Source organism: Lissotriton helveticus, chromosome 7 (genome assembly GCF_964261635.1).
Source record: "Lissotriton helveticus chromosome 7, aLisHel1.1, whole genome shotgun sequence".
NCBI classification, from domain to species: Eukaryota; Metazoa; Chordata; class Amphibia; order Caudata; family Salamandridae; genus Lissotriton; species Lissotriton helveticus.
In genome coordinates this window covers 288,517,491-288,542,240 of record NC_136068.1, presented here as the reverse complement: position 1 = coordinate 288,542,240, position 24,750 = coordinate 288,517,491, and the positions used below count along the sequence as shown (strand labels likewise).

Here is a 24,750-nt window from a genome sequence, read left to right as displayed (position 1 = left end):
GTTTTGTTTTTATTTTGAATTGACTTTGTTGGGAATATTAATTTTAACACTCTGCTTTCCAACACTTTTCCTACTGTTGCCCTTATTGGAGTGGGAATAGTAATTCCACCCTCTGCTATCCAACACTTTCCCTAATGTTGCACTCACTGGAGTGGCAATACTAATTTGTCCCCCTTCCCTATCCAACCCTTTCCCTACTGTTGCACTCACTGGAGTGTGAATAGTAATGTGTATCCCTCCCCTATCCAAAACTTTCCATATTGTTGAATGCACTGGAGTGGGAATAGTAATTTTTTCTCCTCTGCTATCCACCACTTTCCCTACTGTTGCACTCACTGAAGTGGGAATAGTACATTTGCACCCTTCGCTATCCAACACTTTCCCTACTGTTGCACTCACTTGAGAGGGAATAGTAATGTTTACCCCTCCGCTATCCAACACTTTCTCTACTGTTGCAGTTGTTGGAGTGGGAGTAGAAATGTTTAGCTCTCTGCTATCCAACACTTTCCCTACTGTTGCACTCACTGGAGTGGGAATAGTAATTTTTCCCTTCCACTATCCAACACTTTCTCTACTGTTGCACTCACTGGAGTGGGAATCGTAATTTTTACCCCTCTGCTATCCAACACTTTCCCTACTGTTGCACTCACTGAAGTGGGAATAGTACATTTGCACCCTTCGCTATCCAACACTTTCCCTACTGTTGCACTCACTTGAGAGGGAATAGTAATGTTTACCCCTCCGCTATCCAACACTTTCTCTACTGTTGCAGTTGTTGGAGTGGGAGTAGAAATGTTTAGCTCTCTGCTATCCAACACTTTCCCTACTGTTGCACTCACTGGAGTGGGAATAGTAATTTTTCCCTTCCACTATCCAACACTTTCTCTACTGTTGCACTCACTGGAGTGGGAATCGTAATTTTTACCCCTCTGCTATCCAACACTTTCCCTTCTGTTGCAGTAGTTGGAGTGGGAATAGTAATTTTTAGCTCTCCGTTATCCAACACTTTCCCTACTGTTGCACTCAATGGAGTACAAAATGTAAGTTTAAAAATTATAATATTTATATAATTTATTTGATATAATATGTTTTTTTTTAGATTTAATGTTATAGGTGTATATATATATATATATATATATATATATAAATATATATATATATATATATATATGTATATATATATATTCGCTAATGTTTATATACTTATAATATTTTAAAAGAAATTAAAGTTTTTAGTTTATTAGTTGCTTTACAGTAAATACACATTTATATATTACATGTTATATGTGTACCTTTACACATTTTTAAATTAAATGTATTTAATGCATTTGTTAAAATGTACATTACATCTAAATATTTTTTAAGTTAATTTTATTATTTAATTTATTTAACATTATTTTTTATATATAAAATAATTGACATTTTGTACATCAATATTTTTAACATCTATATTATTTTTGGGGATATTTTCGTATTTCACATTTTAAAGACAGGATGTCGATATTTTGGATCTCGATATTGTTGTATAGATATTTGTGTATGGGGATATTTATGTAGTTGATATTATGTCAGTGATCCATGATGACCAGCCTCTGCAAATACCTGCTACTGAATATAGATCTACTAGACATTTCTCAAAAGACCCTAGATTCCGTCAGTGTATTCCGTATATATTTCACCTATTATTTAAGAGTGACTTGTCTGGCGTCACAAATGCTGAGAATCACATTTTATAAACAGGAGTTAAATTTGCTGAAAATATCAGCAAGAGAATTTCTGAAGAAAGTTCAAGAAAAATATGATCACTTGGAATCTATTTAAATAAACCTAATGGCATGTCAATGTGGGACTGCTGAATAATGGTATCAGCGTCATGGAGAACTCAAGTGCATGTTGAGGAACCTTGGAGCACCTACTTGGTTTCTGATGCTCAGTTGTGCTGAGTATGCATGGGATGCCCCCAGGAATTCTTGCAGGAGACCTATTCAAATATAAAAGACTTTCATCTGAAGATGCCAGGAGAACTGTGCTCACTGCACCCTGCAAATGTTTGCCGATATTTTAATCACAGATTACAAGCAATGGTGGCTTTCATCTTGAGCAAAATAAAACCTCCTCTTGGTGATCTGACGGATTTTTTGGGGGGGAGTAAAGAGTACCAAGCTAGAGGTGCTCCCCATATTCACATGCTGTTGTGAGTAAAAGGTGCCCAAAAGTTTGGAACAGACAGTGATGAGTTTGTGTTGTCTTTTATTGAACAGTATGTAACTTGCTCCATCCCAAAGTAGAGTGGTGATGAAATAATAAGACATCAAGATCTACGATTCCATAATCATAGATCCAGAAAATACTGTCAGAAAATACTACAAGAAAATCACCCAAAAATACATACAACTTACGAAGAACAGAGGCCTCTAAGTACATTGACGACTACAACCCTGTAATTCTGAAGACGTGGAATAAAAAAGTTCATGTATAGCTTGTTGCATACAACTCAATTGCTGTTGCTCGGTACATTAAGTCCTATAGAATACATTCTGAGAAAACTGAGATGAAGGAGATGTGGGAGGAGTTTCAGTGAAAAAGAGTCCTACAAAGATATTGTAAAGTTTTAGTTTAAAAATGCTTTCTCACAGAGAGATAGGCTGTTATGAATGCATAGACCGGTTAAGCTCTACTAGTTTGGTTTTTTTTAATTTAGAGGAGTTCTATGGGCGAGTTTAGGGTTTGCTAATATTCATAACAGAGTACTGAAGTCTTTCCCTGAAATTCAATATCTTCCAAAATTTGAGTGACACAGTACATGTATTCTGAAGAGTAAAATGCTGTCTATTTACTATCTAAGAATAAGAAGTCCTCATCTGGAAAGGATGTGTCTCTATAAAATCCTTCAACATTATACATTCAGAAATAATATCATTGAAAACATAGAAAAAGGAAAACTTGATGTGGTTGGATGTAACGGATGTTTGGTTAGACATAATGGAAATTTATGCGTCAGACGCCTGGGGGCCGTCCGATTTGCCCATGCAAAGAATTCGCCCGCACAGCGGGGAAATATGCACCGCAACAAAGCGGTTAATCAACCATTGAAAGCTAAGTTGCCAAACTCAAGACAAAAGACAGTTTTTCTATTTAGCCTTGTTACAGTTGTTTATGACATGGCGAACTGAAAGAGAGCTCCTTGGAGAACTTGACGATTATGAAGACTAATTTAATGCTGTGAAAGATAGCAATGAGTGCTGTGTGTTTCCAATGTATCTTAAAATGTTGAGAGTTGAGATTGAACAAGAAGAAACAATTGTTGCTGAGATGACAAGAGAGAGTTCTCAGAGCAGTCAAAGTTCAGCACCTGGAGGTCAAGATCCTCATGGGCATCCAATTCTTCAAAGTGAGGGTGCAATAGCCATGAATGAGATGGAGAATGCAATGCAGCAAGAAAACTTCAGCTCTAGAACAGCTAATACAGCAATTGAATACAGATCAGAAAGAACATCTTGAAGACATAAAAAGTAAAGTAGAACATGGGTTTCTGCATGAGAAAAACAAGTGAGCATTTTCTACATATTAACCAGTTTCACTTTATATAAGTGATCAAGCTAGAACTGGAAAATGTTTCTTGACTTGCCGAAAAGTAATTTACAGAGGACAACAGATTCCAATTTGTAGTGTGTAGGTACTGCACCAACAGGCTTAGCTGCACATAATATTAAAGGGGTTACCCTTAAACAATTTGATTATTAATGCTGCCGCCTGTTGAGCATGACAACAAATTAAAATACATGAAATTATCTGATGATGTTTGTCATGAAGAGGCAAGAGTATTAAAGAAATTAAAGCTACTAATCATTGATGAGGTCATTAAGGTGTCAAACCTAACCCTAGCTTTTATACATTTAAGAATGCAGCAAATAATAAAAACTGACTACAACTTGCTTTTTGGTGGAAAATAATTGGGGACCGATTACGATGCAGTCCGAAATTGGTTTCAACCAACTGTCGGAGCCTTAAGGGCCACATCATAATTGGGCTGCTGTTTACTTTCCGACCACCTAATTATGATCTAGGTGGTCAGAAGAGTAAACCAGTGGGTCATTCCGCTGGCTTCCGATGGGCTCTAGGAGTCTGTTGTTCCTTTGAAAGTCGGCCAGCAATCTCAATGGTGGTCCTTGCCACCCTTGAGATTACGATGCACGGTTTCAGGCATGGTTTCCTTGCCGGCCTGTCCAACATGGAACCATGTCGGAAAGCATGCTTGAGTAGCCCAGCAGGGTCCCATTGTGCTTGCAGCCTATGGTTGGGGGCAGAGAGTGCACCTATCGTGCCCCCCTTGTTGATTCCTATACCCCGTGGCAGGCACCTTGCAGTGCTGGCCACTGGGTGCAGTGAGGAACTGCATCTCCCTTTTCTCAATGGGAGCTTGCGGTATGGCTGTACCACAAGCTCCCATTGCAAAAAGGGAGCATGCGACCGAACAGTGTTCGGTCGCATTGTAATGAGCCAGTCAGGACCGCCGATTGGATTTTGGTTCCAAGAATAGGACGATGTTGGGCATACTGAAGTCCACCCAGCATCGTAATCAGGCCCTTAATAGTCTTTGGAGACCTGCTACCACTTACTCCAGTAAAAGGACAACCTGCATTCAAGAAACTACTACCTAATGAAACAAGGAATTCACTTGGAAGTATTGGAAATGTAAACATTTGGGAAAACTTTCAATACAAAGAGTTGTATAAAAAATAAGCGCCAAACATCAGATATGCATTATGGAGATATACTAAAGGACACACCAGTGGGAGTCCTAACAAGAGAAGGAAAGAGAATATTTGAAACCTGTCTTATCAAAAATCTGTTCCCAAGTAATGTTTCAGCTGCAGAAGTAATGTTTAATTTTGTTAAGGAAGAGAACTCTATTGTTTGTTTGATGCCAACTCTTGAGGAGTGTAGTAAATTCAATGAACAATTATTGTAACTGGAAAAAGAAGAGATCATCAAAATTAGAGCAAATGATAATATGGAACATCAAGGAGTTACGGTGCTACTAACAGAAAAACTGCAAGCAAAATTAAATATTTTAGAAAAGTCTGTGTCAAAAACTGCAGGACTAGAAAAAGTTAGTTGCATGTCTGTAAATATTGTCATGTAATCTTACGTCGTGATTTAAGTTTTGAAGAAGGGCTAGTGAATGGCGTAGTGGGTAAAATTATGGTATTTATTAATTATCCAAACAAAAATTACGTGGAATACTTAGCGATATAATTTGATGATGTTGGTGAAGGTAAGCAGATTGGTAGAAGCATTGCACATTTCTTCCATGTATGCCCAGCGAAAACAGTTCCCAGTGTCTTTAGCATATACAGTAACTATCCACAAATTTAAAGGTTTAAGTGTAGGTGCAGCTCTTGTTAATATTGGTAGTTGTGTATTCAAAGAAGGAATCTTATAATGCTGCGAATTAGAACATGTTCTGGTTTATTTCTGATTGACTTTGTAGAGAAAAAAGTAAGTGCTGATGTGAAATGTGTAAGAGAGTATAATCGGTTAAGAGGTCAAAATGCTCCTAATTTGGACCCATATGCTGTGTTTGAAAAACTGATGTGTCCAAAGCGGAAAGTATCAAAGCAGTCTATCAGAGCTGAACAGAAAGATGAGCAAAAATAAAAATGACCTAAGAAAAGAAAACTACAGCACAATGTGGAAATAGAAGGCTATCACTTTGATAATAAATCTGAGTGAACTATTATGCAAATGCAGAGTTAAATGGACTGTTTCATTTGCCTCATTTTACAAATGCTATTAAAGAAAAAGTAGATAAAAGAATGTCTTCACAACTATGAAGTTTACTTGAAGAATTAAGAAGTGACAGAAATATTATACATTCTGCTACTGGAATAAGAAAACTTACAGATGACTGTACTGGATCAGCAGTGTTTTCTCAAAATCTTTGGCAGGATGCTCTAGAATTATTAATGGTAAGGCTAGGACTATTAGAGGGAAATGATGAATGTGAATATTAATTAATTATTTGTTTGAACTTATAAATTGAACCATAACTGTGAAGATTGTGAATTCGCGTCTAGCACTGAAATCAACTCAGAACAATTCCTCTACTTGAAGCATCAGATTGTAAAGCTGTTGTCTTTGAAAATGTAATCAAAAACACCCATCAAGATATCACTTGTCCAAACTGCAGATCAGAACTTAGGGGCTCATTAAAATGGCTGAAGGCCTGCCACCAACAGCCTGTCGGTGGCGGGTCTTCCGCTATAATACTGCTGTTTTCCCCCGCCATATCATGATGGCGGGGGGAATCATTGGGTATGCGTGGTGGACGTAAAGACCGTCCGCCATGGTTCTGAAAGGCAGTTCTTTTCCTACTGCCTGTCGGAACTGTAACATAGCCCAACATTGCGGCGGTGCCATGCAGGCCCCGTTGTAGGGATTAGGATATCCCTTTCAACCATTTATTTTGCGGGTGCCAAACTGAAGCAAAAAAATGGCGGAAATGGATTTTGGGACCTGTAGTGGGTCCCCCTTGATCCCTGGGACTGGGTCAGGGGCACTGGGGGGCACCCACTTGGGGGCACATCCCTGCACCATGTGCATGCCCTCCATGTAGTGCAGGGATATACAAGTGCTTTAATTTTGCATTGTGGCAGGGGCTGCTGTACGCATCCCTGCCACATTGCAAAATATAGGTGATGCGACCGCCATGATGACGGTTGCATCATAATTTGGATTGTGGGGAGACCGCCTCATGGGCGGCTGGTCTCCAATCCGAAAAGATGGCGGACAGACGAAATGCGTCTGCCATCGTAATGAGCCCCTTATGTCCACACTGTTAATACAAAGGTAAATATAAATTCTGTAAATCTCTGGAATAGATTTAAGATGTCAAACAGGATTGAAAGAGTGCAATGACATAGAAATAACATTCAAATCGAGACTACCTAAAAGTTGCCAAACTCACATCTGCTATTTCTAGAACCAAAGTTCTAAGGAGAATACAGGATAAGAAACTGAGGTAGTATGTTGGCATATCAATGGATTATGTGTTTCTGAGACATTATTCGGCTGATTAGGGGTATTTTCTACAGTAAGCCGTTATACATGAAAGGCTATTTTTAACTGCAGGAAAGACATTTATAAAACATTTGAGAATTACATTCTATTACTACAGATAAACACAATGGAGGCACTATAATACCAGCAGCCTTAAGTTGCATCTAAGAAGTCTCTTAACCACTAAAAAAATGCCCCCTATTGTTTCTGCTACAATAATTTCTACATAGCACTGTTTGTTATGTATTTTATACATGGACCAAGAACATTTTAAACATCATTTGGCCTAACAGGGATGATGTTTAGAAAAGTGTGTTGAAAATGTAAGACTGCTTCATAATTGTTGGACATTTTGCATCAGATATAAAAATATCAGAAACAGTTTTATTATACAGATTTCATTTGGGTAGTAGCCTGTCAGCGAGCCAGTCTTAACAAACTTTAGTGAGTGGAATGCACAGTATGACATATTTGTTATGATCTACTGCGTACATTTTTTTTTTCACAATACATTGATTGTTTTCCCTACTGTTTGATGATGATGCTTCATACAGACCACTGTTGAAAGTGAAGAAGTATGAAAGCTGAAAACGGTAAAAAAACAAATTTTTTTTGCTTGGTTTTTGATCTGTTGCCACATTTTTTTATTCACTTATTGGCAATAAACCAAGAAATTAAAAAAAAAAAAATGTATTTAAAAAAATGCTAGGTTTGCATCACATAAGGAAAGAGGAGAGAAGAGAACAAAGTTCAAGGAAGGACAGAAAAGCTGTATCCAATGTATTACCTTCTGTGGTAGTTAACCACTTGGATGCTGAGCCTGTGCTTGTGCTCCAATGTAATTTCCATTGAAGTCAATGGAAACTCCATGACGAGCTGAGCTCGTCATGAGCGTCGAAGGGGTTAAGCACAGTATCACTTACCCATTAAGGAGTCCAATATGGATACCGCCAAGAAGCATTTCACAGTCTTCAATGATAAGTCTGGGGACCCCAGAAGATTCCTGGGTCAGTCTAGTCTTTGCAGTTATATTCACCTCAACATCAATGTCAAGAAATCCTAAAAGGCTGAAGAAAAATATAAGCTTTATTAAAGTTATCTGTTACCACTGACAGATTATCTGTTGCTGCTGGGCTGATCAAGAAAGGAAAATACAATTAGAATTAAAACCTACATTTTTGACATCTTATTTAAAAACATAGGGTGCGACTATGAGAATGACAGATAGAACTCCATCTGTCAGGGTGGCGGACGACACTACCTCCACCGTCCTGATGGATTACCATCTGTCAAATTTAAAGATGATTGCAGCTGGCCCAGCAGTCATCTCTGAACATTGAAAGGAACCATTGTCACAGTGGTTCCTTTCAGTATACAAAATATTTGTGGTAGTTTTTAATCCAGTTCACCAATGTTTTTCCATTTTTTTATTTTTCAGAAACAAACACCCAAACAGAGAAATAATAATGATCAACACGCTTTGGGAGTTTTCTCAATTTTTTTCTGATGGATAGAAAAAAAGACATTATACCATCCACATAAATAGGTTGGGTGGTGTAATGTCCTTTCTCTGATGAATGCTACTCTGTCAGTCTGTCAGAGGAAGTATTCTGTCAACCGAGTGAACAGAGCCTCTGTCCACGAAATACTTAAGGTCTGTCCACTTCTAAATGAGGTCATCAAACTGTAGATGTGGGAGGCAAGCTACCCTGTTGCATTAGTGATGCACTATCTTGTCTGCCAATCTCTAAATCTGGCCCTTAGTACTGTACATTTGGAAGAGGTACTACTTTTAGCTACAAAAGGATTTACTCAGAAAGATTTGTCCTAACTAAGACAATTAGGGGTCTATTACGGTGGTGGGGGACAAAGTCCGCCCACCACTGTAAGGGAATGCAGGACCGTCTGAAAGGGGTGCGGCTGTCCAGCACCTGCAATCAGGATGCCACCGCCACCGTGGCATCCCCTGTTTCCCAGCATTGCGGCAGATGGTGCTCACAGCAGTGCCCACCACAATGCTGGGAATGCACGTTGTGCATTGGCATGCACAAGGTGACAGGTACCGTACGGTGCCTGCCACTTTGTCCATGCCAATGCAGGGGATACCATAGGTACCCCCCACGTGCACCCACCCAACTAACTGGGGGCCCACTATGGGCCCGCGTTGGCAGAGAACGCATGCCTTTCCATGGCGGCAACGCCGACATGGAAAGGCACATCTCCGCCAGCATTCTAATATGGATGACGGTGTCTTGTAGACACTGCCACCATGTTAGATCCCTTTTCTGCCTAGTTGACCCGTTGATGGGCAGAAATGTGGCGGACGGTCTTCCCATCCGCCACAAACCACCCAGCCATAATAATATGGCGGATGTCATTCATGGATGCATGGCGGGGTGTTTGCCCCACCATACTAATAGGCCTCTTAGTGTTCAACCCTCCCCATCCAGTGAGGGCCACTGCCCTTCCCGGCCCCCTGCAAGCACCGGTCATTTGTCATCCTCTATTAGTGGGCCACAGACAGGTCCTGCCATCCACCACCCTTCAGACCAGAGGCCAACCCTCGGAGAGAACTAGTTTCACGAGCGATGGGTGCAGAAGAGGATGTTCTAACTTTCTCCGCCACCAACCAGGTCAGAGGGCCCCATGGTCCATCGTCAATCCACTTACACCATACATAGTGGTGTTGGGCAACCTGCCAGTCCTAAAGCCAGCCACCACAGAGGACTTCTTTCAACTTAAGAATACGGTCCTTCATTGGCTAAACATCCGCACCTCCCTGGGTTTTAGAGTGGAAAGGGACATCCTCATGGTCAGGAGGGTGGCTTGGATAGGTGGCATGAAAAAGAACTGTGACGGGGACTGCGTAATCATAAACTTCAGGAGCCCACATCTGACAGAAAGGATCCTACATGCTGCTAAGTATGGCGAGAGAACAGGCCCCCGCTCCTCCATAAGAACACTTCCCTTGGGCTATTTCTATCCCCCATCACCTAGGTAGTCACTTCTGAGGAGACCTGTGACCCCAACCTTACTGGAGCCGCCTCTACAACCACCCATGCTCGCTCTACACAACTCATTTGAGCCCCAGAGCCAATTGGATCTATGCGATTGACTGGGTGACCAGGGCTCAAGGAATTCCAATGTGCTCCTCCAAACGGCCCCAAAGGTCCAGCCGGATAAAATTAATTGTCACCATCCTACCACAGACTACAACTCCTTTAATATCATCTCTTGGAACATAGCCGGTCTGGCAAGCAAGTTTTTGAACACAAGGTGGTTAACTTTTATTGAAAGACATGATATCATCTGTCTCCAAGAGACTTGGTCCGTTGACAACACCCATTTCTTGGAGGGTTACGAGCTTTTTAGTATTCCCGCAACCCCGCCAAGGGCGGGATGTGCTAAAGGGGGTCTTGCAGTTTATGTTTCTCTTGGTCTATGTGGTGACTTTGTGGTACTAAATACGGATAACCTGTGTCTTAAGGCATTAACCTTTTTGTCAGGGTCTTTTAGCCTAACACTCTTGAACTTCTATAATGCTACTTCTCTCCTTCCAGAGTTGTGTAACTTTACCCGTTTAAGTGCCTTTGTAATGAACAATAAGGTTTTGTCACGAATATCAGGTAATATAGTCCTGGTAGGGGATTTCAACACTCATATAAGTGGAGCCTTAAGGAAGAGGGGCCAGGAGCCAGTGAGGAACCCTCTTGTCCCCTAGCAGACGGCTTGCATTTTGAACACTGTAGGCAGGGGGAGAAATTAGACACTTTGGTCTGCGACCTGAACCTGCAACTAACTATAGGGAAACTGACTCCTAGTAGATGATACCTCATTCCAACTTTCAAGGGTCAGGGAAGGGAACCCTTGTTTATTGATTTTATCTTAACTTCTACCCCTCTCTATTATCTGATCTCGGAGATCACAATAATAGCAAGTTGCTACAGTGACTACAACCCCCTATGTATCAAAGGTTCCTGGCCCTCCTTTGATATGAAAAGACCGGCAGCAGGAGGTGAGGCTTATGGGCAACAGATGGTGGGAGACGACTCAGATGGGGCCAGATCATCCCAGAATCATGTGCAGATCCCTAACGGAAAAACGTCGGAAGGCATTCCTGATTTGTCAGAATGCCCAGGACCATTCTGACGAGGCGATTATCTGTGCTTTTAACCTAATGTCCGGCTCTGTTGCAGACCTACTGACTGTCCCTTTACCCAGTATCAAGAGGGGGTGGGGCCAGATGGCTTAACTCTGACTGCTCGCTAGCACGCGGAAGGCTGAAATCAGTCCTTCAATCCTCCCCGAGGAATGCTGAGCCTGTTAAGATCCATAGGAAACAGTACAACCTGGCACTTAGCAAGCACAGCGGGCCTTGAAGGAAGAAGCTTGAAACAACTTCATGGAAGCTATAATCCATAAGTCTAGCGCCAAGTTCTGACGTATTATAAACAGTCCCATCTTGGGTGAGAAGGCCGCCAATGTTTTAGAAGCACACATCACCGAAAATCAGTGCAGTCACTTTGAGGCTATGTTCAAAAGAGATTTGGCCTTGTTCCCCTGTACCCAACACTGGGGGTACTCATGCCAAACTAGTCATCCTGGAGGAGGAAGTAAGGCACGGTATAACGGGCATCACGCTTATTCCCTGTAAGGAGCTGGGTCCGTCAAGGCTGCATATTGGCCCCTTTTCTTTTTAATCTCTATTTTAACAACTTGGAGAAAACACTATTGGAGACCATTACTGACTACCCTCGGATTGGTTGGCGTGGCCTCCCGGTTCTGCTTTACTCAGATGATACCGTCCTGATGGCTAGGACAGAGAGGGGCGTATGAACCATTTTAGCATCGTTTGCCCAGTTCATGGGAGATTTGAATTTCAAAATCAATATTTCCAAATCATACTTCATGCAACTAGATTCCCGCCCCTCAAGACCATGTGGGGGCGATTCACAGGACTAACTTAAGACAAAATCCTGAACTTACTACTTTTGGTATTCACAGAAGGCATTTAGTAGTAGTAAAGTTAGGATTTTGTCTTAAGTTTGACTTAAGACAAACTTAAAACAAACTTAAGACAGACTTAAGACAGACTTAAGACAGACGTAAGACAAACTTAAGACAAACTTAAGACAACATCCTAACTTGTCTGTCTTAAGTCTGTGATTAGAGGGGTTACTTCCCACAATGACCCTGGGCCATATGTCTTTGTTGAGCCATTATTGTGTGGAATGGGTCAGTGATTTTAATGATGTAATGCATTGTTGCTTCTTCTTATTATTGTTTTTACTAAGCATGTATTTTAGATGCACCCTGCATATAACTGACGTACCATGAAATTGCTTAGGCCTGTTCCTGAGAGTGTACATTTTGTATCCGACTATTTCATCTTGGTATTTATAATGTGCTTTTATAGATTGCTGATCATGGGACCGAATAAGGAACGATGATGATGACTCAGTTGTGGAGATTGTTTGTATTGAAAATGACACGTGACAGCTTTAAAGAGTGGGTACTACATTGAATTGTCCTAGTGATTATTATTCTTGAATTGTCCTGGAGCACATCCATTAAGTTTTACCTTCAATATTTTTGTCTTCCTATGAAATATGAGACTAAGCAGGCCCTATTTGGGTCATGAAAATAAAATCTATGAATGTTTGGTTTTCCTTTAAGAATGCAAGCTATATATTTGGTCCCAGATTTATCAAAATTTGATGCAATGCAATGCATCAAGACAACTTGATGTGCTGCGTCAAACAAGATGGCAGGAATGTACCATATTCATCGATATATGGCACATTCTCCTCAATCCTCCTCAATCCTTAAGCTGCCACACTTTTGGCTGCCTGGTGTCAATCAGGCACCCTTGCACCATAGTTCAAGCGTGCTTGCTTGCTGGCCACTTTGCAGAAAACTTAGAAAGAGAAAACAATGAGGAGAAATAAAGATATTTCTCCTTGTTGTACCTCTATCAGGAAGGTGTATATTTTGATGCATTCCTGGGTCTACCAGTCTTGATAAATTTGGGAATATGCAAAAATCCATGTGTGGATGCTTGGGAACACCCACACTCCACCTATATAATGTCTTTTTTGTGCATTGAGATGCAAGGCAGTGACTTGCGCTGCCTTGTATTCCTCCAGATTTACCAAGTCATGCAGGGTCACACAAGGTGGCCTTGCGTGGCTTGGTAAATGTTGCCGTAAGGATTGCATTGCCCTTGTGTCACCTTGCAAGGTGCAAGGGCAATGCTATCCTATGACAAGTCTAGGGATGTACGTTGTTACAACGCATGCTTTTACCACGAATGCTTGTACAACGCAGGTTTTTCAAAGCAAGTCGTTACAACGACTTGCGTTGGGGGGTGCTGGATAGTGAATAGTTTAATTTACTATTCCAACTCCAGTCCCTGTGGATAGTAGGGAAGGTGTTGGATAGTAAATAAACTATTACCTATCCTAGAGCGGCCCCCAGCGCAATTCGTTGTAATGACTTGCGTTAAAAAACCTGCGTTGTAAAGGCACTGCGTGGTAAAAGTTGCGTCGTAAAGGATGTTTCCCCAAATCTAGTCACTCATTTATTACTGAGCCTGTCTGCAATGTTGTCCAGAGACATGTGTGGGTAGAATAATCTTTACATTTGAAGATTTCTGGAGCACCCAAAAAACATTTACGGTTTTGAAAAATTCATTGGACCATAAATAAAATAATGGACATATTTGTGGAACATCTCCAATCCTTCATATGTTCGGGCTTGGAAATGGGTATCACACTCTGCTGGTGTCTTCGTGTGTTTTTGAATTGCTGTATGGAGTCAGAAAAACATTTCTCCCCCTTTTACCTCTTCCTTGGCCTATTTTCTAAGTGTATGTACATAGATAGCATGATTTACTTCTAAAATGCCTTATGAGAACATGCATTGTAGTTTGCCTGCGCCTCACTGAATTCGAAACTTATATATCTAATTGAGACTAACAATATGAGCAACTTTTTATTAAATATTTTTTAAATGGGGAATTCTGCCTCTTCAAAGCCCTGTAGCATCATTCATTGTGATCTATTAACCCCTTCGCTGCTGGCCCGTTTCCGCCGCTGTGCGGTAAACAAACGAACAGGGCGGGCCGTGACGAACCCCAGCCGTCATCAGCACACGAGCACCGCGGAGCGTGTCGGCTGGGGTTCGTCACCAGCATGCAAGGGGTTAAGCCACTTAGTATGGATCAGAGATTGCTTTGGCAGTACTGAAACTCATGACCTCCCGAACAGACAGGCATTCAACACACTGATCCATCCTCCTGATTACAGTGATTCAGTGTCTAAGGATGTATTTTTTGTTATTCGAATTATTATTTGTATTAATACATCATGATGAGAGCCACTGAAATAATGTGATTTTATGACTACTGATTTTTTTACATAAATATGTATTTGATGTGTTTGCCACATAATTCATCATCTTGTGATGTATTTCCTATGGGAACTGTATCAATATTCCTGTTTCTGACCCTTGTCCGGTTAAATAAATCAATAGTGGCCATACAACGGCACAGAAACCCGTTTTCTGATTAGGTCATGGCGCATGCTACCACATTAGGCAAGCACTATTCCCCCAGCCCCCATAGAAAGCATACCGAGTTCTCAAAACAAATCAAACCTCCAGCAACCTGGGAAATCCCCCGCAGCTATTGTTTTGATTTAACCAAGAACTCCAGTAAAGAATGTACGAACGACCAGTTCTTATGACATCCTTATTGACGTATTTATGTCCATCCTTACGTCAATCTCGGCACCTTTCAGGTATAAATATTACCGACATTGCCCTAAGCAAACACACGGTGGTGACGAGATTGGAGCAGCGATACTTGCCGAGGAGCCCAGCAGATGCAGGAAGCCCACGGACGCTGCCCCTCCCTTTTGACGCACTGAGAGAGAGACGCTGCCTTTTCTCTTGCCGAGAAATCCAGCCCTGGCGTTTCCAGCCGCCCTTGCGGGCAACTGGGATATCGAGTCCTGAGATTGAGATACCAGCCCTCCAGCCTTCTAAATCCCAGGTACTGAACTGAATAACCCCTCACAGAGAATTCTTGAATCAGATCCTTGGCAAAATAAACTTAACTTAAACTGCTACTTATCTACTCCCGCCCACGTATTAGGCTTAGGTCAGGTACACTGGGGTAGGCGTAATTAGAAGCACCAGTTGAGTACGTTTAGTCAATGTATATATGTATATAACTTTTATCCATTTTAAGTATCATATGGCTAAGAAACCATATAAATGCTTTTACAGTATTATTTTATAATTCTGTTTTTACTGTATGCACTTTACTTAACTATAAGTATTGCAATAATAGCGCTTCATTTCTCTTGTATGAGAAAAGAGACTGATCAATAAATAACATCTTTTTATTGAAACACGCCCATCTCTTATTTCTCTACAAACTGGTGAAACTAAGAATGCACGTACTGACTGAGTAAAATAAGTTGTCTTTTGTTTTCACACAACTCTGGAGATATACTCTTGATTAGGGGAGAGCAAAGTTGTCATGTTCTATGGTTGTCAGAAACTAAATCCCTTCTTGTCTATCCAGGGAGGTTAAACTCCTCTTTGCCTATTCGAGAAAGTTTCTAGTGAACTCTGAGCTAGCTGGCACACATAACTTTAAGTCTAATATCGTCAGTAGAAGACCTAGTTAACCACAGTCCCACATCTATACTATTGAAGATATTATTCCAATGCGCAGAGCCTATTGGGATAATAGGGACTACACTACAATCTGTTGTGTAAACTGCAGAATTTAGCAAAATGATTTTGGGGCTTATTTAGAAGCCCTGAGTGCCACCAGTGGATTACTATTTGTGACGCACCAGCAGCACATTTTTCTGCCCCATATTTACAAGGAAAGGAAAAGCCACCCTGCATGGCTTTTCCTGTCCTTGTAAATAAGGCCCCTTTACAAGCAGAACTTTGCGTGAAAGGGGCATTCCATGGGTGTTGCTGTGGGTGTTCCCACGCAACATCCATTCAACTTGACACATTTCCAGATTTACGAGAAGTCATAAATCTGGTCATCTTTCAGTTGCTCTTGCTTCGTTTGGGTGTTGAATTGGTACTAATAAGGTAGGATATTTTCCAAGACAGAGTCATCAAGGTCAAAAATGTCTACATTACTCAGAAAAAAATGTCTTTTCTTGCCAGAAAATTTGGTCAACCCTGCCGTATACTTTAGTCCTCCTCTGCTGCATAATTCCATGTCCTTGATCATAATTCTCTGTTTTGGCTAAATGTATTTATCACTTGGCTGTGTATGTTATGATATTGGATTAATGTCATTCGCCGAGGTTTGGGTTGTGTGTAACATACCGTTGCGAAGGACAGATACATTAGCCTGCTTCTGAATGAACAAAATACTCCCGATTTTTCCCCATAATACTAGTTCTGCAACCATTTTTTTTTATTGTCTGGCTTCTGTTGGAGAGCAAAGTCTACATGTTCCTCCTGCCATGCCTGCACCCTTTTGCGGGACGTTTACAGAGTAACATTTTCTCACTTTCCCTGTGGCTTGTTACGTACTTCACTTCTGAGATGTCATTTTACGCACTACCTCAGACAAGCCTTTAGTCGGGTACCAATTGATGTTGTATGTTTAAGTCACACATTAAAAACACTCCACCCCCAGTTATCCTACATTTCTCACCTATGCAGTTTAGGCTTGATTATGGAAAATAGGCGTTGCTTATGAATCTTTTAAGTTACTACAACTTCACAACAGTTGTTGGGTGTGTATGGTAATCTTCTCCTCCCAACGCAGAGTAATGTCTGTCTGTTTAAGGTGTATGGATTTCAATTTTAAAAAGTAGTAGGGTTGTGGTAAATGACATCTTGGTGGGAATTAAGTGAATTTAAGAGCTAAATGCAACAAAATTAATTAGCACTATATTTTATAGTGAAATGCGCCCTTGCATCAAATTATGATGCGAAGATGCATTTTGTGCTAGAAAATAGGGCAAAGAGCAGCGCTGCCGTGAACAATAGCCATTCACATTCTGGTAATTTGCTTTGCTTGCATGGTATAATTTTATTGCTAATGATGAAGTAATTGTGGGACTGGTGTAATGGCGTAAATCAAGGAATTTTGCGTAACAATTGTAAAAGAAATTCCCCAGAATACCATTAATTATGCCAACGGATTTTAATTTTGCCCAGGCTCATTTCTTTTCTTTTGGTTAAATATTTTTTATTAGGAAATATGACATGTAAAACAATCATACACAAGCAAAGATAATAAACTTAAAATGCAACCATATCATAGGTCCCATTTTCAAACTTATACCCCACCCCGCCCCCCACCCACCCCTCAAGTGCCCTTACAGGGGGAAGAGGACAAATGGCAATAAAATCCCTCTTTTCAAATACAAGTACAAAAATATACATACATACATATACATACAAACATAATTTAGTCCATCAGGGAAAAAGAGAGATAAAAAAAGACTATCAATACTCTGAATTTAGCCAATTAGTTAAGGGTTCCCAAATCTGCTCACCCTCCCTCCGAACCCTGAGTCCTCTTCTCTTAAATACATATATTTCCCATTTGTAAATACTTAAGAAGTTACTAAACCATACATGTAAAGTCGGGGGTACGGGATCCAGCCAAACTGTGGCTAGATATAAACTCAACGCAGTCATTGCAACAAAAAGCAACTTTCGCTCAGGTTCAGACATATTTTGATCAGCAAAACCAAGCATAATTACCTGAGGTGTCAATAAAACTGTATAACACAGGACTTGTCCTAGGCGCTGTTCTATTTTATGTAACAATTGAGTCAGAGAGTGACAGGAGGCAAATATCTGGATACTGTCGGACGCAAATTCCCCACATCAACAGGCTCATTTCTTTACACAACTCTAAATGTACCTATTCTCTGAATATGTGTAAAACATTCCAGTTCAGGATAAACTTTAGCTTTCATGTCTTTTCTCATTGACACACAATTTCCCCTAAAAGCTGCTTTTCCAACTGCACTCCTGTGAAAACTAGGGTGATGATTGTTCCTTCTCTTACCTTGTACAGCTATTTCGCCTGAACGTTCCCATTGTAACTTGTGTGCAGAACAGTCTTGGAAACTTGCTTGCAGATGTTTGTTAATAACAAAAAGGTTACAAGTAAATAGGTGGGTGCCACATTCATACACACTAAAGTGGGATTCGGAGAAAAGGAGGACTAAGATATACTTCCCTTAAAATTAGTGAGTTCAAACATTTATCTGGTCCTTAAAGTAATTTTAGAACAAGGTCTGTTTAGAAGAGGTTCTCAGATCTAGGGTGTTGTGATCATAGACATTTCCGTCATCCCTTTTAGGGAAAATCCCTGACCAAAACACCCTAGAGCTAAGAATTTCTTCAAAACAGTTACGTATTAAAATTACATTCGGGACCGGATACCTGTTTTTATGGACACTGTGTGCCCCATTGACTTGAAATCGTCCTGCCCTCTTCCCTGCCATACCTCTGGGGATGTTCACAATGGCAATTTAGGATGAAATTTAGGATGGCTTATGGCACACACAGACAAACACATGCCCACATACACAACCACTCTCACGAATGTGTTAGACAATTTGTGCTTATTGACTTAAAGCAGCTTTTTAACCTGTGTATCATACATCCATAAGTTGCTCCTTTTTATAGTAATATCCCTTTGAGCTGTTGGCACATATATCTTTGCAAAAAACACTTTAAGGTTTGCCACTTCTCATTTCATTGAAACAGACTGGAAATTGAATTGAATAGCAAGATAAATAGGTGTCGCTCTTTCAATATTCTTACCTCTTGCCATTGATGGCTACTCTTGTATATACATTCAGGTACACTCCAATGCCAGGCAGGAGCTTGAGTGACACTATTGGGAGCGTTAGATCGACAATTCTTAACCTATAGAATATGGGCAGAAGCGTTATGAGGTACACTTTCTTGGAAAAGCTAACACAGACATATTGATGCACAGAATGTAAAAGAATAAGTACTGAAATATCAATGTGATTTACTAAAATGTGATCAAAACGTTGATATGTTCTAAAATATCAACAGACTATTACTTTATTAAAAACCTTAGGACTGACTATGTTGCAAGGGTGCCTGCTTCACAGGAAGGATTGATTTTATGCAGAAAGGGACACCTTCCTGCACTAACAAAATCCTTTAAGAAGTTTCTTCTTTTTACATGTGCTACAGAAAATGCAGCACTTGTAGAAAGAGTTGAAATTAGGAGAAACAAAGATATTTTCCCTGTTACACCTCCCCTGGAAAAGATTAGCATTTTGATGTATTCCCAGGTCTACCACTCATGTTAAATCTGGAAATGCACCAGAAACCATGGATTGATGCGTGGGAACACCCAAGTTCCACCTATGGAATGCCTTCCAGGGCAGAATAACGCAAGGAAGCAACTTGCTTTGACTTGAGTTACTCCATATTTACCAAGCCACGCAGAACCACACAAGGTAGTTTTGAGTAGCTTGGTAAAGCACATTCTAGATTCTGCAATGCCCTGAGCCCCCATGTGTGAGGCAAGGATGACATAAAACCTTTGATAAATATGCCCCCTCATGTATACACTCAATGGTAATGCTACAAGAACTACTAGATTTTGAGATGTGGCCATATTGGAGTTAAGTGCAATATGAGGGACAGATGTAAAGAGAGAAATGTAGAGTGATATGTGTAAACAACACATTAAGTTGTTTTCTTCAAGTGAATATTCCAGATGAATGGATTAATGCACATGCTATAAAGGAGTCGTGCAACCTGACTGGGTTATTCAAGGCACCATCTTACATAGGGTGATGAAATACCTTACAATACCAAACTGCATTTACTGAACGTCATCAGTGTTTGCATGTGTAGGTAAATTCTGAGAAAAACATTCAATTAAGTTGTGAAATAATTATTAAATGCTAACTTTGATTTGCAAGTCACACAAATGAGACTAATGACAAAATATGAACTAATAGACTTCATTTAGATTGAAGTTTTATTTACGGCTAGAATGTGTACAGCTTCAAACTACATAATTAAAAGAAGAATAAATGTTGTTTTGGCAGAACTGGAGGTATATGAAAAAGCTTAGGCTTTATATGGGCACAGTGTGAAAGGTGTTTTTGTTTAAATGCCAGTGTATTATACAATACTAGAATGCTTGACTTACCCAAGGAGTCCTTGGACGGTGTTCAGTATTCCCCCACTGCCAAGAATTCCAAGCAATCCACCTCCATTTCCACCAAAAAGATTTCCAAGAAGACCACCACTTCCAAGAATTCCTCCGTCAATGTGTGGTTCATCATAGCCAGATGGTGCTCCTCCTCCTCCACCACCACCACGAGCACCGCTGCCACCACCACCACCAAGAACACCACCAAGCAATCCACCACCTCCACCACCACCAAGGAGACCACCTAGGAGTCCCCCTCCACCACCACCACCACCTAAGACTCCACCAAGCAGACCACCACCACCTCCTCCACCTCCAAGAACACCCCCAAGCAAGCCGCCTCCTCCACCTCCACCACCACCACCACCAAGGACGCCTCCAAGTAAACCTCCACCACCACCACCACCAAGAACTCCTCCAAGTAACCCTCCACCTCCTCCACCTCCTCCACCCCCTCCTCCTCGACCACCTTGAGCACCACCAACCATTGCTCCTGCACTGCCTGGAGATCTCCCTGATGGCGCTCTCATAGGGGCACCCCCTTTCATTGAACCGGAAACAGCTGAAAGATATGACATGGTTGAATATTCATTAATACCAGTTAATGATTGTTTTTAAAATCATACATTTTAAACAGTTTGCACTCATTCTTTCACATGAACAAGCTATTTCACTGGCAATTGACTAGAGTAGAGGTGCATCTTACCACCGTTCAATACTTTCTGGCCCACCCGGAGGACTACACCTGGAGCACCTGCAGCAGACTTAAGTTTGACACCAGTTGCACCCTGAGGCATAGCCAGCAAAGTACAGAGCAGCACCACACGCCAAATCTTGAACATCTTGAATTTATACACCTGTAAAAAGACAGAATAGGAAAAGTAGTGTGAGAGGAGAGAAGAATCAATGTGTCCATAAGGTCAAGGCCTACCATACAAGGGGAAGCTATGAACAGGAACAAGTATAATGGGCACAGGATTAGAAAAACGATAACGAAGAAGGAGGCGAAAAAAAAGAATAAAAAATATGTGTGTGAATATATATATAAATAAATAAATAAACATATATATATATATATATATATATATATATATATATATATATATATATATATATATATATATATATATATATATTCTCTCCAAAATACCTCTTGTATAAAGAAGTTGACCTGGACACCCAGCGTTTGCAATAAATCCAAATATAGTTCAGTATATATACTGAACTATATTTGTTTAATATATCATACTGTGCTTGATGAATTACTATGTTCAGTTAAGATCTTTGACTAGACTAAGATGTCCTCCTCATTCACCTTGTTTGTCACATGACTTGCACATAGGGTGTGTTTTGGGATTTTAAAAATGGCTGTGGTTATCGGCCTGACGAGCGTGATCAAGCCGTAAAGGTGAAACGCGTCGTGACTTTCTTTTGCCAGAATAAAGGATTTATTGCAAACGCTGGGTGTCCAGGTCAACTTCTTTATACGAGAGGTATTTTGGAGAGAATTTGCAGGTCGGCCAGTGACCTAACCTGGACCGCTCGTGACAGCAGCAACGCTCGTACTGGCAGTGGTGGAGTTTATATATATATATATATATATATATATATATATATACATATATATATATATATATATATATATATATATATATATATATATATATATATAGAAAGAGAGAGAGAGAGAGAGAGAGAGAGAGGGAGAGAGAGAGAGAGAGAGAGAGAGAGACCCAGAGAGAAACAGAGAGAGGCAGCATGAACTAAATAAAGATGCAGAACAGTTAGAATGATGGCCTGAAAGTCTTGGAATGTTAAAAGAGCTGTGGAGATAGACAACAATCACATTCAGGCAATTGAATGTGAGTCCGAATGCCCACTGCAATGGAAGACAGTCGTTTTCCATCTATGTTGGACATTCTTTCTAAGATTTATCACAAAGCACTCAATGTAGCATTGCTATGAAATCTACAATGTTGTGTTGTTTGAACTGCTACAAATAGCACTGCATCATATTTGGTTTTTGTTACTTGATGATAATCTTAGCAGTGATGCTCACAAAAAAGTGTTATGATAGAATGAGGCTACACAAGATGTAATATTGGTTGTGGGACATAAGCAAGTAAAAAATGTCTTCAATGAACTTTGCACTTGCAGAATAACCTAGATTGCAAATCCTTAAGCACAGACAACTGCCCAAGTTTTAATTGTATATCACATATAATTTGCACAAATGACAAGAATATTCATGGCAAGTCATGTGATTTTCCTTTAGCCCATTGCTTGTTCCTATTTTCAATTGGTGCTAGGATTCCCAACAAAACCGGGCCAATCAACTGTGAATTGGTAGGTCGGGAATGGTATAGATTTCTAGGTGTGATTTCTCTAGTCCCATTCCTTTAAGCCCTGGTGGCTTGAAAGATCTGGAAGCATATTTACTAATCTTTCATGCAACACAGGTCAGCAAGCAAAATATGGAGCATTTCTGCGCTTTCCTTGCACTAGTGCACTATGTGCTGCCTAGTGCCAACACAGTCACTGTTGCACCACAATGCAAATGGCCCAGATTACAGGCAGGATTGTTTTTGTGCGGAAGGGGAAACTTTCTTGCAGAGAAACAATCCTAGGAAGCATGTTAATCTTTCTATGTCTTCTGTAAAATGCAGCACATTTGGAAAAAGGAAATACCAAGGAGAAATAGATATGTCTCCTTGTTGCGCCTCACTCGGGAAAGCATTGCATTTTGACACATTACCAGGTTTACTACCTTTAGCTAATTTGTGAGTGCACCAAATCCATGTGTGAATGCAAGGGAATGCCCATGGTCCACCCATTGAACACTTTCCAGCTTGAAATGTAACCTAACACTGTGAAAGCTGCTGCATTGCATTACATTCCTTTAGAAAGCCATGTAGTGGCACAACTCGCCCCTTGTGTGGTTGTGTAAATAATATTGGAGCCTTCGCGTTGTCCTTGCATCACCTTGCATTCAACACTTTGTTTGTGTTATCTTTTGCCACAAAATATTTTATGTTACGAACATTTATTGCCATTGCTGTTTGCACTGCTTTCCCCCAAGCAGTGCTATTTAGCATTGTGAGCAGTGGTTAATTTGTAAAATAAAAAGTGCCGGGGCTCTCCTCGGGAGGCAGCGCTAACAGGAGAAATGTGCTGCTGCAAACTGCCTCGTGGCTAGAGCCCTGGCACTAATTAACCTGGAAAGGACTTGGCCCAACGGGTACAGCTGCCGATTTTGGAGCTGGAGAACCTGGTTGGAGTCTTGGTGTGGCTAAACATCTGGGTAAAATTATGTGCAATCATGTGACTGCAAAATAAGTGTGTCCTTAACTGTTGCTCTAAGCACTGGTGCTGGGAATTAGGTGCCGGTGCTAAGCACCGGCTCAAATTAAGAACTGATTGTGAAAATATTATGGCTTAGCACATCTTGGCCCGAGTTTTAAGTATTTTCTTTCTTGTCACACTTTATTTACTCAATCTTTGGAAACTTTTTGTTTCTCTCTCTATCTCTATCTCTTTCTCTCTTTGCCTTCGCTGTGGCAAAAGTATAATCAAGGTATTTAGGATTCTTACCTCCTTTTGTTGTTGATGAGAAGAGGGCAGTTCAGAAACTGCCCTCGTGCTTCTACCACTCTTCTCTAAAGAAGATCTGCAGCTGGAGCCCTTTTATAACAAAGACCAGGGTCATGAAAGAGGAAACTATACTGCAGATAAAAAGATGGGATCAAGGTCCAGGTTTAGAAATTAATTTGTGGTTTTTGAAAGCTCGCAATAAAAAGCTGGGATGAGATATTTGGCGAAATGATAGTGCACTGTGTATAGGGTGTCAGCTAAGTCTGCAGATTGTGATATAGAGCTCTTACTCAACTGAGTTATAGAGCTGTTACTCAACACCCCCAATGTTGTGCTGTTCTCTGACTTAATACTGGATCACTGGAATGTAATCCCTGGATGGGTACACTTGGCGTAAGCAATTTTAATGTCAATCAGCCTTGCAAAATCAATGCTCATTACAACATTACTAATTTGAGTAGCCAAAAAATAAAGCACTTGATACCAATTCTAGTAATTTACTAACAATTAGAATTGAGATTTTTGATTGAAAGCTTTCTCACAATTTCAAGCTTTAGAATTCCCAGACTAAAAAAGTTTGCGTATATCCTAGAAAAACAAACAAAAAAACAAAAAGCATGTCAGTTTAGGGGTATTAACATAGCAGGAAGTATTAACTTGGGAATTTGTTGACCCAGCTTACTTTTTACTACAATTAGTCCCAATGTAGTTTCTAAGCTCATAACATAAGTTACACTAGTGTGAAAAATAGTCTACATTGTGGTCGATGTTAACTCTATCGTGCTCAAGTGCTCTAGACTAAAGTTAGCTCTGGTGCATGAACAAGGTACAGCTTTAAAGGCGTTGAACATTTGTATCTTTGGAGATACAGAGAGGAATGTGCA

General features: G+C 40.4%; 1 protein-coding gene across 1 annotated transcript in view; it reads right to left on the bottom strand.

Annotated features, from left to right (window-relative positions):
• LOC144769047 (BPI fold-containing family B member 4-like) overlaps window positions 1-21,117 on the bottom strand; it is a 103,737-nt gene extending 82,620 nt beyond the window's left edge. The window contains exons 1-4 of the mRNA XM_078653042.1: window positions 20,982-21,117; window positions 20,273-20,837; window positions 18,895-18,999; window positions 7,986-8,129 (exon numbers count right to left, since the gene is read on the bottom strand). Of these exons, the coding sequence (XP_078509168.1) occupies window positions 7,986-8,129; window positions 18,895-18,999; window positions 20,273-20,837; window positions 20,982-21,117 (950 nt within the window). The remainder of the gene's footprint in view (window positions 1-7,985; window positions 8,130-18,894; window positions 19,000-20,272; window positions 20,838-20,981) is intronic.
• Window positions 21,118-24,750: the final 3,633 nt, after the last annotated feature.